The sequence below is a fragment of the Cynocephalus volans genome, chromosome 1 (assembly GCF_027409185.1).
Source record: "Cynocephalus volans isolate mCynVol1 chromosome 1, mCynVol1.pri, whole genome shotgun sequence".
Taxonomy (NCBI): Eukaryota; Metazoa; Chordata; class Mammalia; order Dermoptera; family Cynocephalidae; genus Cynocephalus; species Cynocephalus volans.
In genome coordinates this window covers 298,231,313-298,247,093 of record NC_084460.1, presented here as the reverse complement: position 1 = coordinate 298,247,093, position 15,781 = coordinate 298,231,313, and the positions used below count along the sequence as shown (strand labels likewise).

Below are 15,781 nucleotides of genomic sequence, written 5' to 3'. Positions count from 1 at the left end.
GCCTTAGGCAGCCAGGAAACTTGTGGACCTTCCTCTCGCCATCTCTTAAGGGAGGACCGCTGCTGCTGGCTGATCGTGGGGGCTGACCGCCACTTTGCCCTTGGCAGGAGAGGCTGCCTCATTTACAGGCAACAGCTTTGAAGTGTGGAGCAGGAAAAGAACTGTTTCTTAGCTGCAAAAGCGAGTCTCTAAACAGGGAACATGGCGCCAGGGCTGCTGTGGATGCAGACAGGATCCCGGAGGCTGGGGCCACGCTGAAGGCAGCCAGCTGCCCCATTCATGATTCGAGTTTTTAGGCCGGCATAAAAGAAGATTCCTGGGAGCGCCCAAGCGTGCCACGGGACCGAGCGAGCAGCCCAAGGAGGTGGGAGCTGAGAATGGGGAAGGCGACAAACCAGAGGCAGAGAGGGAGCAGCCCAACCTGGCACAGCCCTTTGAGTGACCCCCGAACCGGCCCTGCTTGGGGGGCTGACGCCTGCCCGGCTTCTGCCTGCATCACCGGGCCACTCACCGCCCCCAGGGCTGCCTCAATTTTCTCAAGTGGTGGCAGCTCTGGCCCGGCTCAGCCAAGCCTGTCCTCCTCACCTGGCTCAGCTCCTCACTGAGCCTTCCCACTTGCTTGCCCCAGCGTGGGGCTTCCCGGGACCTGCGGGCTGGCCTCCCCTCCCAATCCCTCCATGGTTCTCTGGTGGGGCTGGTAGCGTGGGGCGTCCCCGGCCAGTGTCGGGAGGGCAAGGAAGTACGGGCGGGGCCGACTGTCACTCCACCGCATCCTGGGCTCTGGCTTCCAGTAAACTTCCTGTTACTAGGAGGCAGATACCATCCCTACGGCCACCAGTTCGGAAAAACACCTAACCAATTTTGGGTTAGGAATAGTGTGGTTGGAGAATTCCCAAGTCCGCTTGAACCTGCCAGAGAGCTGACTGCGGGCAGGCACCAGACTTGGTCCGCGCTGGGGGGATACAAAGGTGAACCATGTGCTGCGAGCTCCTCCCCTGAGGAGCTAAGCTCTGGTGTGGGAGATAAGACAAGTACACAAATAACCGCGATACCAGGAGGAAGGTGATAAGTCCCGAGAAAGATCTACACAGTGCTACAAAGGCACCCAAAGCGACCGGTCATCTGTGCCTAGCAGAAACTTGCTAGACTTCCTGGGCGAGGCGGTGCAAGCAGGGTCTTGAAGGCCCAGCTGATAGACGAGGGTAGCAGAAGACACGTCCCAGCCCAGCCCAGTGCGCACAGAGCAGGGAGACATCCAGCTAGGGAGGCAGAGACTCGACAGAAACCACACACCCTGTGGGGTCGCCACTGCACGATCCAACAGCCTGGGCCAGAGCGGAACAGGGAGAAGTCCTGCACGGGAAGTGAAAGCTCAGCAGAGATCACACACCCTGCGGTACCGCCCCATGATCCAGCAGCCCAGCAGAGTCCAAGCTGAACAGAGAGATGGCTCCCAGGAGAGGCCCAAGACCTGAGGCAACCGTACACACAAGGCACTAGAGGCCAACTGAGCAGTCACAGAGGTAGCCATACCAAATTGGCAACCACAGCAACATCTTAGTTAGTCAATAGTCTCAAACCGGTGGACTGTGAAACCCCCTGCCACACTGAATAAACATCAAAAAAAGATACCAGAAATACAAAAAATCAAGAAAGTACACCACCAAAAGTTAATAAATCTCAAACTCTAGATCCTAAAGAACAAGAAGCCCTTGAAATGACTGACAAAGAATTTCGAGTGATAATTCTAAGGAAACTGAATGAGATACAAGAAAACTCAGCTAGACATCATGATGAAATGAGGAAAAGTATACAGGACCTGAAAGAGGAAATGTACAAGGAAATCAATGTCCTGAAAAAAAAATGTAGCAGAACTTGCTGAACTGAAAAAGTTATTCAGCGAAATAAAAAACACAACAGAGAGTTTAACCAGCAGGTTTGTCCAAGTTGAAGAGAGAACCTCTGAACTTGAAGATGGGCTGTTTGAAATAACACAAGCAGAAAAAAAGAAAGAAAAAAGAATCAAAGACATTGAAGAAAATCTGAGAGAGATATCAGACAACCTTAAGCGCTCAAATATCTGAGTCATGGGAATTCCAGAAGGGGAGGAAAACAGAGATCACATTGAAAACATATTCAACAAAATATTGGCAGAAAACTTCCCAGGTATAGGAAAAATCACAGATCTTCAGATCCAGGAAGCTCAACGATCTCCAAACGTATTCAACCCAAAAAGGCCTTCTCCAAGACATGTCATAGTCAAGTTGGCAAAACTCAGAGACAAAGAGAGAATCTTAAAAGCTGCAAGAGAGAAGCGTCAAATCACCTATAAGGGAGCCCCAATCAGGTTAACATCAGACTTTTCATCACAAATCCTAAAAGCTAGAAAGGAATGGGATGATATATTCAAAATACTAAAAGACAAAGATTGCCAGCCAAGAATACTCTACCCTGCAAGGCTATCCTTCCGAAATGAAGGGCAAATAGTATATTTCTCAGACAAACAAAAACTGCAGGAGTTCACTACCACACGACCACCCTTACAAGAAATCCTCAAGGGAGTACTGGGTTTCGTTCCTGAAAAATAGCTACCACTGCCATAAAAACCCAAGAAAAATAAAACCTACTAGTATAATAAAAATGGCATTCATGAAGAAAAAATAAACAAACAAAAACACTATCTACAACCTAAGGAACCAACAAACACAGAAACCAAACAGTAAATCAGAAAGCAAGGAACAAAAGACACCTAAGACAACCAAACAACCAATGAAATGCTAGGAATAAATCAACACCTTTCAATAACAACTCTTAATGTAAAAGGCTTAAATTCCCCAATCAAAAGACACAGACTGGCTGACTGGATCAAAAAGGAGGACCCAACTATATGCTGCCTACAAGAGACCCACCTCACCCATAAAGATTCACACAGACTAAGAGTGAAAGGATGGAAAAAGATTTACCATGCAAACAGAAAAGAAAAACGAGCTGGAGTAGCTAATCTTATATCTGACAAAATAGACTTTAAACTAAAAACCATAAAAAGAGACAATGAGGGACACTACTTAATGATAAAAGGACTGATCCATCAAGAAGACATAACAATCATAAATATGTACGCACCCAATGTTGGAGCAGCCAGATTTATAAAACAAACTCTATTAGACCTAAAGAAGGAAATAGACACTAATACCATAATAGCAGGGGACCTGAACACCCCACTGTCAATATTAGACAGATCATCTAGGCAAAGAATCAGTAGAGAAACACAAGATCTAAACAATACTCTAGACCAATTGGAATTGGCAGATATCTACAGAACATTCCATCCAACAACCTCAGAATATTCATTCTTCTCATCAGCACATGGATCATTCTCCAGGACAGATCACATATTAGGTCACAAATCAAGTCACAATAAATTCAAAAAAATTGGAATTATCCCATGTATCTTCTCAGACCACAGTGGATTAAAACTAGAAATTAATAGCAAACGAAACTCTGGAAACTATACAAACACATGGAAATTAAACAGCATTCTAATTAATGACATATGGGTCCAAGAAGAAATCAAGCAGGAAATCAAAAAATTTATTGAAACTAATGAAAACAATGATACATCATACCAAAACCTGTGGGATACTGCAAAAGCAGTATTAAGGGGGAAATTTATTGCATTAAATGCTCACCTCAGAAGAATGGAAAGATGGCAAGTGAACAACCTAACACTTCACCTTAAAGAACTAGAAAAAAAAGAACAATGCAAACCTAAAGTTAGCAGACGGAAAGAAATCGTTAAGATCAGAGCAGAACTGAATGAAATTAAAACCAAAAAAACAATTCAAAAGATCAAGGAATCAAAAAGTTGGTTTTTTGAAAAGATAAATAAAATTGACAAACCATTAGCATGGCTAACAAAAAAAAGAAGAGAGAAGACTCAAATAACCAAAATTAGAAATGAAAAAGGCGAAAGTACAACTGATTCATCTGAAATACAAGGAATCATTCGAGACTACTATAAACAACTATACGCCAACAAGTTTGAAAATCTGGAGGAAATGGATAAATTTCTGGACACACAGAAGCTCCCAAAACTGAGCCATGAAGATGTAGAAAATCTGAACAGACCAATAACAATAAAGGAGATTGAAGCTGTTATCGGAAGGCTCCCAACAAAGAAAAGCCCAGGACCAGATGGACTCACAGCAGAATTTTACCATACATTCAAAGAGGAATTGACACTGATTCTTTACAAACTATTCCAAAAGATTGAAACAGACGCAAGTCTCCCAAACTCATTCTATGAAGCAAACATCATCCTGATACCAAAACCAGGTAAAGATATAAGCAAAAAAGAAAACTACAGGCCGATATCCTTGATGAATATAGATGCAAAAATCCTCACTAAAATACTAGCAAACAGAATGCAGCAACACATACGTAAAATTATTCACCATGATCAAGTGGGATTCATCCCAGGGATGCAAGGTTGGTTCAACATACGCAAATCAATAAATGTGATACACCATATTAATAAACTCAAACACAAGGACCATATGATCATCTCTATAGATGCTGAAAAAGCATTTGATAAAGTTCAGCACTCATTCATGACAAAGACCCTCTATAAGTTAGGTATAGAGGGAAAGTATCTCAACATAATTAAAGCCATATATGCCAAACCCACTGCCAATATCATCCTGAATGGGGAAAAACTGAAAGCTTTTCCTTTAAGAACAGGAACTAGACAAGGATGCCCACTCTCACCACTCCTATTCAACATAGTGTTGGAAGTACTAGCCAGAGCAATCAGAGAAGAGAAGGAAATAAAGGGCATCCAGATTGGAAAAGATGAAGTCAAACTGTCACTGTTTGCAGATGACATGATCCTATATATCAAACAGCCTAAAACCTCTACAAAAAAACTGTTGGAATTGATAAATGATTTCAGCACAGTAGCAGGATACAAAATCAACACAAAAAAATCAGTAGCATTTCTTTTCTCCAATAGTGAACATGCAGAACGAGAAATCAAGAAAGCCTGCCCATTTACAATAGCCACCAAAAAAATAAAATACTTAGGAATTGAGTTAACCAAGGAGGTGAAAAATCTCTATAATGAGAACTACAAACCACTGCTGAGAGAAATTAGAGAGGATACAAGAAGATGGAAAGATATCCCATGCTCTTGGATTGGAAGAATCAACACAGTGAAAATGGCCATACTACCCAAAGTGATATACAAATTCAATGCAATCCCCATCAAAATTCCAAAGACATTTTTCTCAGAAATGGAAAGAACTATCCAGACACTTATATGGAATAATAAAAGACCACGCATAGCCAAAGCCATGCTGAGCCAAAAAAATAAAGCTGAAGACATAACACTACCTGACTTTAAGCTATACTACAAAGCTATAATAACCAAAACAGTATGGTACTGAATAAAAACAGACACACTGATCAATGGAATAGAATAGAGAATCCAGAAATCAACCCACACACTTACTTCCATCTGATCTTTGACAAAGGCACCAAGCCTATTCACTGGGGAAGGGACTGCCTCTTCAGCAAATGGTGCTTGGATAACTGGATATTCATATGCAGGAGAATGAAACTAGATCCATACCTCTCACCGTATACTAAAATCAACTCAAAATGGATTAAGAATTTAAATATACACCCTGAAACAATAAAACTTCTTAAAGGAAACATAGGAGAAACACTTCAGGAAATAGGACTAGACACAGACTTCATGAATATGACCCCAAAAGCACGGGCAACCAAAGGAAAAATAAACAAATGGGATTATATCAAACTAAAAAGCTTCTGCACAGCAAAAGAAACAATTAACAGGGTTAAAAGACAACCAACAGAGTGGGAGAAAATATTTGCAAAATATACATCTGACAAAGGATTAATATCCAGAATATATAAGGAACTCAAATAACTTTACAAGAAAAAAACAAGCAACCCAATTAAAAAATGGGCAAAAGAGCTAAGTAGGCATTTCTCTAAGGAAGATATATGAATGGCCAACACACATATGAAAAAATGCTCAACATCACTCAGCATCCGGGAAATGCAAATCAAAACCACACTGAGATACCATCTAACCCCAGTTAGGATCGCTAAAATCCAAAAGACTCTGAACGATAAATGCTGGTGAGGTTGCGGAGAAAAAGGAACTCTCATACATTGTGGGTGGGACTGCAAAATGGTGCAGCCTCTATGGAAAATGGTATGGAGGTTCCTCAAACAATTGCAGATAGATCTACCATACGACCCAGCTATCCCACTGTTGGGAATATACCCAGAGGAATGGAAATCATCAAGTCGAAGGTATACCTGTTCCCCAATGTTCATCGCAGCACTCTTTACAATAGCCAAGAGTTGGAACCAGCCCAAATGTCCATCATCGGATGAGTGGATACGGAAAATGTGGTACATCTACACAATGGAATACTACTCAGCTATAAAAACGAATGAAATACTGCCATTTGCAACAACATGGATGGACCTTGAGAGAATTATATTAAGTGAAACGAGTCAGGCACAGAAAGACAAATACCACATGTTCTTACTTATTGGTGTGAGCTAAAAATTAATATATAAATTCACACACACACACACACACACACCAAAAAAAAAAAACTGGGGGGGGAGAAGATATTACAACCACAATTACTTGAAGTTGATACGACAAGCAAACAGAGGGTACATCGGTCGGGGGAGGAGGGAGGAAGGAGGGAGGGAGGTTTTGGTGATGGGCAACAATAATCAGCTGCAATGTATATTGACAAAATAAAATTAAAAAAAAAAAAAAAGAAAGAAAACATCCTGAAGTCTTGCCAACAGTGCTGAATCTCAGTGTGACCACGCCTCTGGATGCAGCAGCCAGTTTGCAGGACATGCAGAGGAACACAGTGGACCCTCCACGTGCATGCAGTTAGCATAGTCCAGACTGTGGGAGGACACCCAGCTTCTTCCTACACTGCACAGAAGAGAACGGATAAAGGGAACCCGAAGTTTAAGATTGACCTACGACAGACTAGCCTCTGAGCATGTGCACTTTGGTAATAACACTATAAAAAAGTACAAGGAAGAGATCACTGTGCAATTTGGGACAGTGCTTTCTTTTGGCAAGAGGGAGAGAGCTGCGATTGGGGTGGGCACGTGGAGGAGCGTCATCCCTGGGATGATGCAAAATGTTGTTTGATCCCTGAGCAGAGTTCAACGAACAGCGAGCCTGTGGTTACCCTCCACGGCCTGGCATTGCAGGCTTCCCACACTGGGGGAACTGGGCTCTGGTACGGCTGGGGAGCCACTTCCTCATCAGCTGAGTTTAGGGGCTTGTAAACACCCGCCTGCCTCTGGAACACACCCTGTCCTCAGCACTCAGGTAGTCGTGCCTTGTGGTCTTGTCTTAGAAGAGAATTAACAAGAGGGGGATCCAGGCACCCCCACCTACCCATCCTGCTGTTCCAGGGGCCTGCGCTGCAAGCACTGGGCGCTCAGAGCCCTTTTGTCCTGCATCTACACGGGGAGAGCAAGGCAGGGGGGCCGAACCTCCTCAGCTTCTCATCCAGGTGGGGCAGGAACATGGACCCCCAGACACAGAACATGGTTCCATGGCCTGTACATTTCCCACCAGACCAGGAACCCTCCACCCAAATCAGCCCCTCTCGGCACTGCTGGGACATGAAGCTGGTTTCCAGAGCCTTCAGATTAGTAATTCCACTCTCCTCTGAACACTGCTCAAATCCCAATAGTCAGAATCATAGCAGGTTAGTGCTGTAGAGGAGGAAATGGAGCCAGAGGATGCTGAGCCTGCAGTGCAGAGCCCACAATGTCCCACTCCCCTGAGGCCCAGACCTCCAGTCTCTGCTACCAGCTCCTCTCTAGCACTGCCCCTGCTCACCACCCCGCTCCAAGTACTAGCCCTGCACCCAAAGCTCCTGCCACAGTCTCAGGTGTGCAAGAACTAGCACATGTCCTTACTTTCCTCAAGTCACCTTAACTTGGTGTATTAGTCCATTTTGTGTTGCTATAACAGAAATACCTGAGACTAGGTAATTTATAAAGAACAGAGGTTTATTTGGCTTATGATTCTGGGACAGCTGCATCTGGCACAGGCCTCAGGATGCTTCTACTCATGGCGGAAAGTGGCAGGCAGCCGGTGGGTACAAGCAGATCACATGGTGAGAGGAAGCGAGAGAGAGAGAGAGGAAAGGTGCCAGAGTCTATTAAACAACCAGCTCTCGTGGGAACTAATAGAGCGAGAACTCACTCATTAATCCCCCCCTCCCCCAGGGAGGGCATTAATCCATTCATGAGGGATCCGCCCCCATGACCCAAACTGCCACATTGGAGATCAGATTTCCATGAGTTCTGGGAGGACAATAAATCCAAACTCCATCACTTGGCTTCACAAGCTCTAAACCCCGACAAGGTTATTCAAAAAGTCTTTCTTGGGAACCCCTGCCCCCACCTGCAGATATCACCAAGGTCCCCAGTTCCCAGGTAGTCCCAGGGTACTGCAGAGAGATTCTAGACCTGGTGCCCATGAAGACCCCCATGCCCACAGCTCTCTTCTTCCCAGGCTGTCTCTCTTCCCTTCCTGCCTTCTGAAGCTGCCTCCCTCCAAGACGCTTGTCCTTTCCTTAATCTTTCTGTCTCTGTTTCCACCAGTGTAGGATGGGGTTAATGACAGCAGCTGCCTCATTAAATTGCTGTGACTATTAAAGGAGTTACTAGACAGCGCACCCCAGCCATGCTGGGCACAGCGGTCAGCTACTGCCCCTGCTCCCGTTTCTGCTCCTGCGGATGCTGGTGTCATCGCCCAGCTTAGGTGGGCTCGGGGCTGTGCTGGTAAGAGGAGGGGCCGTGGGCTTTCTGGTGCCTCGGCATGCCTCCTTCCCTGTGCACTTCACAGAAACACAAAGCACAGAGAGGGCTGGCCACCCACTTGAGGGGACACCCAGGGAGAGCACACACAGACTAGCATTCCCCTAAATCGTCCTGCCACGCCCATGTTCAGTGACTCGGCGTTTGGTTGAAACGTTGACCCAGGCTGGGTTAATGTCTTTCACATTCCCCTTGGTGTTCATAGCCTGCCCCAAAGATTGGAGGACTCAACGCATTCCCAGCAGTTCACTCCTAGAAGCTATGATTTTCATACTTGCATAAGAAAAACATCTGTAGCATTGGAATCGCGAGTGCGCTCACACATCATGACCTTGGCAGAGCCGTTGCATCAGAAAGTTAACGCATAGTAGCCCCTCTGTTGAGTAACCAGGACATTTACACCTCCTTCTGGAAGCTGGTAGCCTGCGTGGGACGTAAATGTAACCTCCAACATCCCCAGCAAACTTTGTACACAGATTGATGCCCCTGGAGTTTAACTGCCTAGCGCTGTATCCCTGTCCTTGTTACTAGAAGATGATGCCACGTGCAGTCCTCGCAGTGCATGGGGGAAGCGGGGGGACATAAATGACCGGCTGTCCTTGTGCCTCTGGGAAGCCCGCCAGCCCAACGGGGCCTCCTGCGTTCTCTCGCCCCTTGGCTTTGAGAAACTTACTTAGAAGCTAGTGCTTTTTACAGATTGCTCCATTCTTCACTCTCTTTTTAATTCTGTGTGAGGTAGAATGGAAACATAAGAGGCTGATTTCATCTGTTATTTCTCAAATGTTTTTTATTTCTCATTACTTTTTTAGCTGTGCTGTTAACATTCTTATTCCTTCAATTATTTTACTCGCTCTGTATTAGTTTGCTGAGGCTGCCCAGCAAGTGTGACAGACGGGAGCGTAAACAACAGAAAAGGACTGGCTCACAGTCCTGGAGGTTGGAAGTTCAAAGTCAAGGTGTCCGCTGGGTGGGGTCTTCCTGAGGCCGGTGAGGGAGAATCCATTCCAGGTCTCTCCCTCAGCTTCCAGTGGTTTTCTGGCCGCCTTTGGTATTTGCTGGTGTGTAGAAGCATCAGCCCATCTCTGCCTTCATGTTTGCATGGCGTTCTCCCTCTGTGCACATCTATCTCTCTATCAGATTTCTCCTTTTTATAAGGATACCAGTCCTTGTGGATTTAGGGCCCACCTTAATGACTTCGTCTTAACTAAATGCATCTGCAACAACCCTATTTCCAAATAAGGTCACATTCTGAGATACTGGAGATTAGGATTTCAACATACGAATTGTAAGGGGACCCAGTTCAACCCATAACACAGTCCCTGTTTCTTTGTCTTCCATTGTTCTGGGTTACCTGACCCTTTCTTCATGCCCTCTGTCTCAATATCTTTTCATCTGCCGTTTTCTTCTTCTCTCCCTTGTGGAGGTCTTGGTGCTTGTGCCGGGAATCCTGAACTTTCTAAGCTCTGAATAAGTGGATGGGACAGGGGTATGGCTTCCATGCTGGACACAGCAAAACACAGTAATATGCTTTCAGAGTGAGTCTCAGAGCTTGGCAAACAGCTCAGGCTGGTTGTGCCCTTCACTCTATGGGAACCAACACCCACTAATTCAACTTAATAAAATTTGTCTTAATAAAATCTGTTAGGTTCTAGAAAATATGCTGCATCTGGATATTAATTTACATAAGCAGGGAAATTGGGGTCCCTTTCATATCACCTCTGATGTCCTGTTTACTGGCTGTCAGCACTGGATTTGATGGTTGCTACAGGATCTCTTTCTATTCTAGTGGAGGCTAAATTACCCGCTCTTCTATTTATTACCTGCTCATTAAAAAACGCGGGTATCTGAAGCTGTAATGGAAGTTCTCATTATTACTCATCCTCCCAACCCGTACCCGTCGTCCTTGCAGAGGACTTTTTTTTTCATGTGGAGGCTTTGAAAGGAAGCCCTCCACAACAAAACAGCAATTATTATCTGAATATTAACTCTAATTCTTTTAGCATTTGAAAATGCTTAAAAGCTTTTAGTATTTTAGGATCTCATATACACATGAATGTGCAAATTGTATTTGTCATACATTTATAATGTCAAAAGCTCTGCAAGGTCAGTACTTGTTATAGGAAGAAAGCATCAGGAAAACAAAAGTCAAGACACTGTGATTCATTCATTGAGTATTTTTACTCCAGATTCAGATACAAATCTAAAGAAAATCATATGAGCCTATAAAGGTCCATCCTCATGATAAATGGAGACAGCTAAACTAATTTTCTTGGTGACCTTATCTAAATTAGTTAGAAAATAACACTTCAGATTTATGACTAGTTACAATTAAGCCCTTTGATATCTTCTAATTAAACCTGTAAAGATTTATTTCTATATTATTCCTTTGGTAATCTTTTAAAAATGATAAAAATGTAAATGAATATTACCCTGAAAAGGAGATGTTTCTATTTATCCTAAATTAGACTCATACCCTTCCTTTCAAATGACTGCATTTTAGATTAAGATTTACACTGCTCCAATACAAATTTCACATGGATCTTAAGCAGTTCATTTTTAAAGTTTGTGCAAATGTTATACATAATCTCTTGGAATATATATAAAGCAAAATCCATCATATTTTAGCCTTCTTTGTATGTCCCTCATTTTAGAACTTTGTCCCATTTCGCATAACCCAATATTCAAATGTTATTTTTAAAAATATTAGGAGGTTGGTGTAACAATCAACATAATTCCCAGTTTACTACAGCTACTATAGCAGTGCTTTCTTGGCTGGATGGATTTTCTCCAAACCTTTATCTGAGAGATGTGTTCTTCATAAAGATTCCATAATATGATTAGATTTGCTCTGAAATGTTAAATTTGGATTCTGTGATTATTTTGCAAGTGCCAAAATTATGCAGCTCAGACCGGCAGTGTTTCCCATTCATTTATCCTCTGTTTCTTTTCTCCCCAGGTGAGTACAACTACCTGGGGACCACTCTTCGCCAGCTATCCATAGAACCCATGCCTTCCCTCCTGGATGTCAGGCAGCTCATCACATTGTACGGGATCTTGCCATTAGGTAAAGACTTCACAGGTGCTGTTGTGCCTTTTCTACAAGCAGGGGTGCTCCACTGGCTGGCTTTGACAGTGGGTTTCTGTTTGTCCTCACAGGTGCATTGCAGCTTAACTTTTGCATAGTTCCATTCAATAATAATGCTCACCTTTAAGGCTTAACCAGTTTTTGCTAAGTTCATTCTCACTGCTAAATAAGTGATTATTTAGACAGACGTGCCAGAGCTCTGTGGCGTGCCGGGTGATGCAAGAGAGGTGGGCTCTCAGTAACACGGATATCTGCTGCTCTAATTCGCTTTTCTTTTTTATGGCTCTAATATGTGTATGACCTGAGTCACCTGGGGCAGGGACAGAAACTCCTGCCAGGCTGTGCTCTGACAACAATTCTGAAATAGAAATCATTTTTTGTTTGTTTAAATTGCCTCAAAATGAGATGGGAGTAGTCTGAACACTTATAACATTGTTCCACTTTGTCTAAAATAAGAATTTAAGCTTATTGGCAAGAAATAGTTAATTCCTCCTCTAACTTAATGTCAGAAGTAGTAATGGAATTTGGGGTCAACATAAATTATATATATAATATATAATATAAATTATATAACATAAATATATCACATTTTGGGGCCAACATAATTTGGGGTCAACAAAATAAATACATAATATTTATGGAGTCAATGTAAATAAAATAGATTAGACTTCATACCTCATCACAGTGTGGTGGAAGGCAGTAAAGTAGGACACCAAGAGCTAACAGGTTTTTAGGGGCGTTCCTAGCAAATAAGGGTGGTACATGTCACTTCCTCAGCTTGCGGGTACGAGGTGATACCTGCTCTTTCGAAGCTGGCTTTGAAAGCATAACAGAAGGGCACTCAGGAAGCATAACTCCCCCATCCGAGCCCTCCCTTTGCCACCAAGGAACCTGCTGTCCATACCACTCCATCTCACAGAGCCCGGAGATGTTTGTTCTCAGGACAGAGGTTTTGTGGCATGTCTGGAATGCATAAACAAGTCAGGCAGATGAAGTCTGCACAGATAAGCCTTCAGGTGCTTTATTTAAATTCCATAATAGCATCCTGTCATGAAAAGGAATGTGGTTTGGGGCCCAGTTGTTCAGGTCACCTCGGTGGTGGCCACTGCTCAGATTAACAAACTGGGCCACTCAGCTGAGCATGCTGAGGACATCTCCACACAGACACTGTCCACACCTGGTCAGAAAACACCAGCTGCAGCCTGGGCTCCCAGACTAGGGCTTAGGCTCCAAAGCCACCTTGGTAGATAAGGGAAAGGATGTGTCTGGTTAGCGTTCACCTACCCTCCTGGAATGTTACTGTCCCCTGCAGATCAGGAGTGGAGGAAGGGAGAAGGATGCTTACGGAGCAGAAACAGCGTCCGCAGAAGTTTCACACCGCTGCTTTGTTTCCCGCCAGACCCCGTCCAGGTGGACGTTGTCCTGCCCTCACAGGGTCATTAGTAAGCATTTCCAAGATGCGGAGGAAATTCCTCCGAGTCACGAGGTCAGGAAGAGGCAATACTGGGTTTAGGACACGGTACACTGGCTTCCTTGTTACTCTTTAATCCTCCCAAGTGGAAAAGGGCTTATGTGTGAAAGCTGGAAATGTGCTGTGTCTCTTGGTGACTCTGCGAGACAGGCAGGAAGAGCTGGCACCAGCCTCCCTCGCACCCCTATTGTCGTCCCCTGCCACCTCACCAGTCGGAATTCCCTGCCACTCGCTCCGCTAATACTAACCTGATTTTTTATGCAGGCCTGTGTCCTGTGTCCCCATCATTTGGAACCTTCTCCTACACACCCTTCTCTGCACGTTCCTATTGTGCCTGGTCTTCCGAGGCCAGTTCAGATGCCACCTTCTCCTGCAAGAACAGCCCAAGCCCTCCAGGTGGAATTAGTTTCTTCTCTGAACTCTCTGTGGCTCTCGTAGATCTCAGTACTGTTTACTTCACATTCTAGTTATATCCGCTCAGATCTCAGCTCCCCTCCTGGCCATGAACTCCAGACAGCAAATCCTGAGTCTTTTTCACATTTTAGCCAGGGCCATGCACAGAGCAGCCTTCCACACCTGGGTGTCTTCTCAACGGACATGAACAGCATCTTTTTTTTCTGTCTTAGAAACAGTATCTCCTTACCATATCACATACCAGCATCCCTCACTAACCTCAAATAAAGCGTGCTTATTTAATTTCATTTTAATGAGAATTTGTTCAATTACTTTTCAAGTTTATGTGCAGAATGGCAGGTAACCATAAAAATTATGTCTCTAACTATCATGTAAATGTCCCATATCTTTTCAATTACACAAGAAAAAAAGAAAGGGAAGAAAGCACAATAATAATTTTATTGACTTATTTACAGCTGACCAAAAAGAGCGCAGTAGTTGACCAAAGGCAAACTAATATGATAGTAGATGTTTTGATCACAACATTTTCCGGGATTTAACTCTGTTCACTATTACTTAGTGCCCAATACGTGCCGTGCTGTGTCACTGCAATGGAGAATAGTCAAGCCTGTGTCCCATTCTGGGCTCCAGGAGATCGGCAGTGCTTGAAAGTATGAGGCATGAACCTCTGAATGACTATAATCAATCAAGTCACTGTATTATCAAGTGTCACATTTAACTCTGCCATTACTGACAAGCTAGAAGCCGTGGCAGGAGAACAAAGTTCTGATTACTGCTGCAGGGACCTCGGTCTTCTGCTTTATCATATAAGAACCACTCAATGCTAGGAAAGAGGGAGGGTCCCAGGGAAATGCATACTTCTCAGTCAGCCGCATTGTCTCTGTCTCTGCCTTCCTCTTCCCAACCATTCAGAGGACTTAATGCCTCTGCTGACAAGCAGAGAAACCCCCTCCAAAAAAAAAAAAAAAACAGAGGTAAGCATTGCAGGAATGCACTTCAACATCCTGAGTTTGAGGGCAATAGTGGTGTGGGTGGGGAAGAAGGGTACTGAGGACCAACCGAGACCTGGTGGCTTCACCCCAAGGCCTGACATACAAATTAAGGGTGTCACAGAGACAGCTGGGATGGACGGCATGCCTCTGGTTTGAAATGCTTTTGACACATTTATCACTGTTGCAGAAACTAGGGGTCACTCAACACAGTGACAGCCTGGCAGTATCCTAGTCTAAGAACCACTGATTTTCTTGGCGAGATTTTAGAGCCTTTGCCTCTGCCTTTTTTAGGTTCTGCAGCAGTGCATGAGAAAGCTCCTTTGGTGAAGTCGCTGCTGTTGGTTGGGCCGTCTGGGGTAGGGAAGGAAATGCTAGTCCATGCCATCTGCACAGAAACGGGAGCCAACCTATTCAACTTGTCCCCATCTAACATTGCTGGGAAATACCCTGGCAAAAATGGCCTCGAAATGATGCTGCATGTCGTCTTCAAGGTACCTATTACATTTCTTGGTTTCCAATTCTCCTCCCCTTTTCAAATTACATTTCCAAATCCTGCAGATAATTTCCTTAGGCCGACGAGCATGTCGCTCTTAAACATCCCCATGACATCCTCCTGTAAATGGCTTCATTATTGCGTCTGGCTGAGCATCCACAATTAGAAACAGTTTCTTTCTTCGCATAAACACCCTACTGTGCCATCCAGATCGCCCCCCTCCTGCCACAGAAATCCTTTCTGAAATGCTTGCAGGTCTCATTGAAAATTCAATCCACAATTTCTTTTTCCAGCCCAACTCTCTTTAATAATTGACATCAGATATTTGGGTTTTTGGTATCCCTTCTCATGTGGCAAGAATTGCCAAGCTACAGTATCTTCTGTGCATGAGCTCCTCCACAGTACCTGTGGAGGAGTCT

The 15,781-nt window shown here is 44.1% G+C and overlaps 1 protein-coding gene across 3 annotated transcripts in view; it reads left to right on the top strand.

The window, feature by feature from the left end:
- The window catches only part of IQCA1 (IQ motif containing with AAA domain 1), a 165,060-nt gene that overhangs the window by 111,200 nt on the left and 38,079 nt on the right, over positions 1-15,781 (top strand). For all 3 annotated transcript variants that reach the window (XM_063115154.1, XM_063115147.1, XM_063115137.1), the window contains 2 exons: positions 11,864-11,971; positions 15,161-15,360. In XM_063115154.1, the coding sequence (XP_062971224.1) occupies positions 11,864-11,971; positions 15,161-15,360 (308 nt within the window). The remainder of the gene's footprint in view (positions 1-11,863; positions 11,972-15,160; positions 15,361-15,781) is intronic.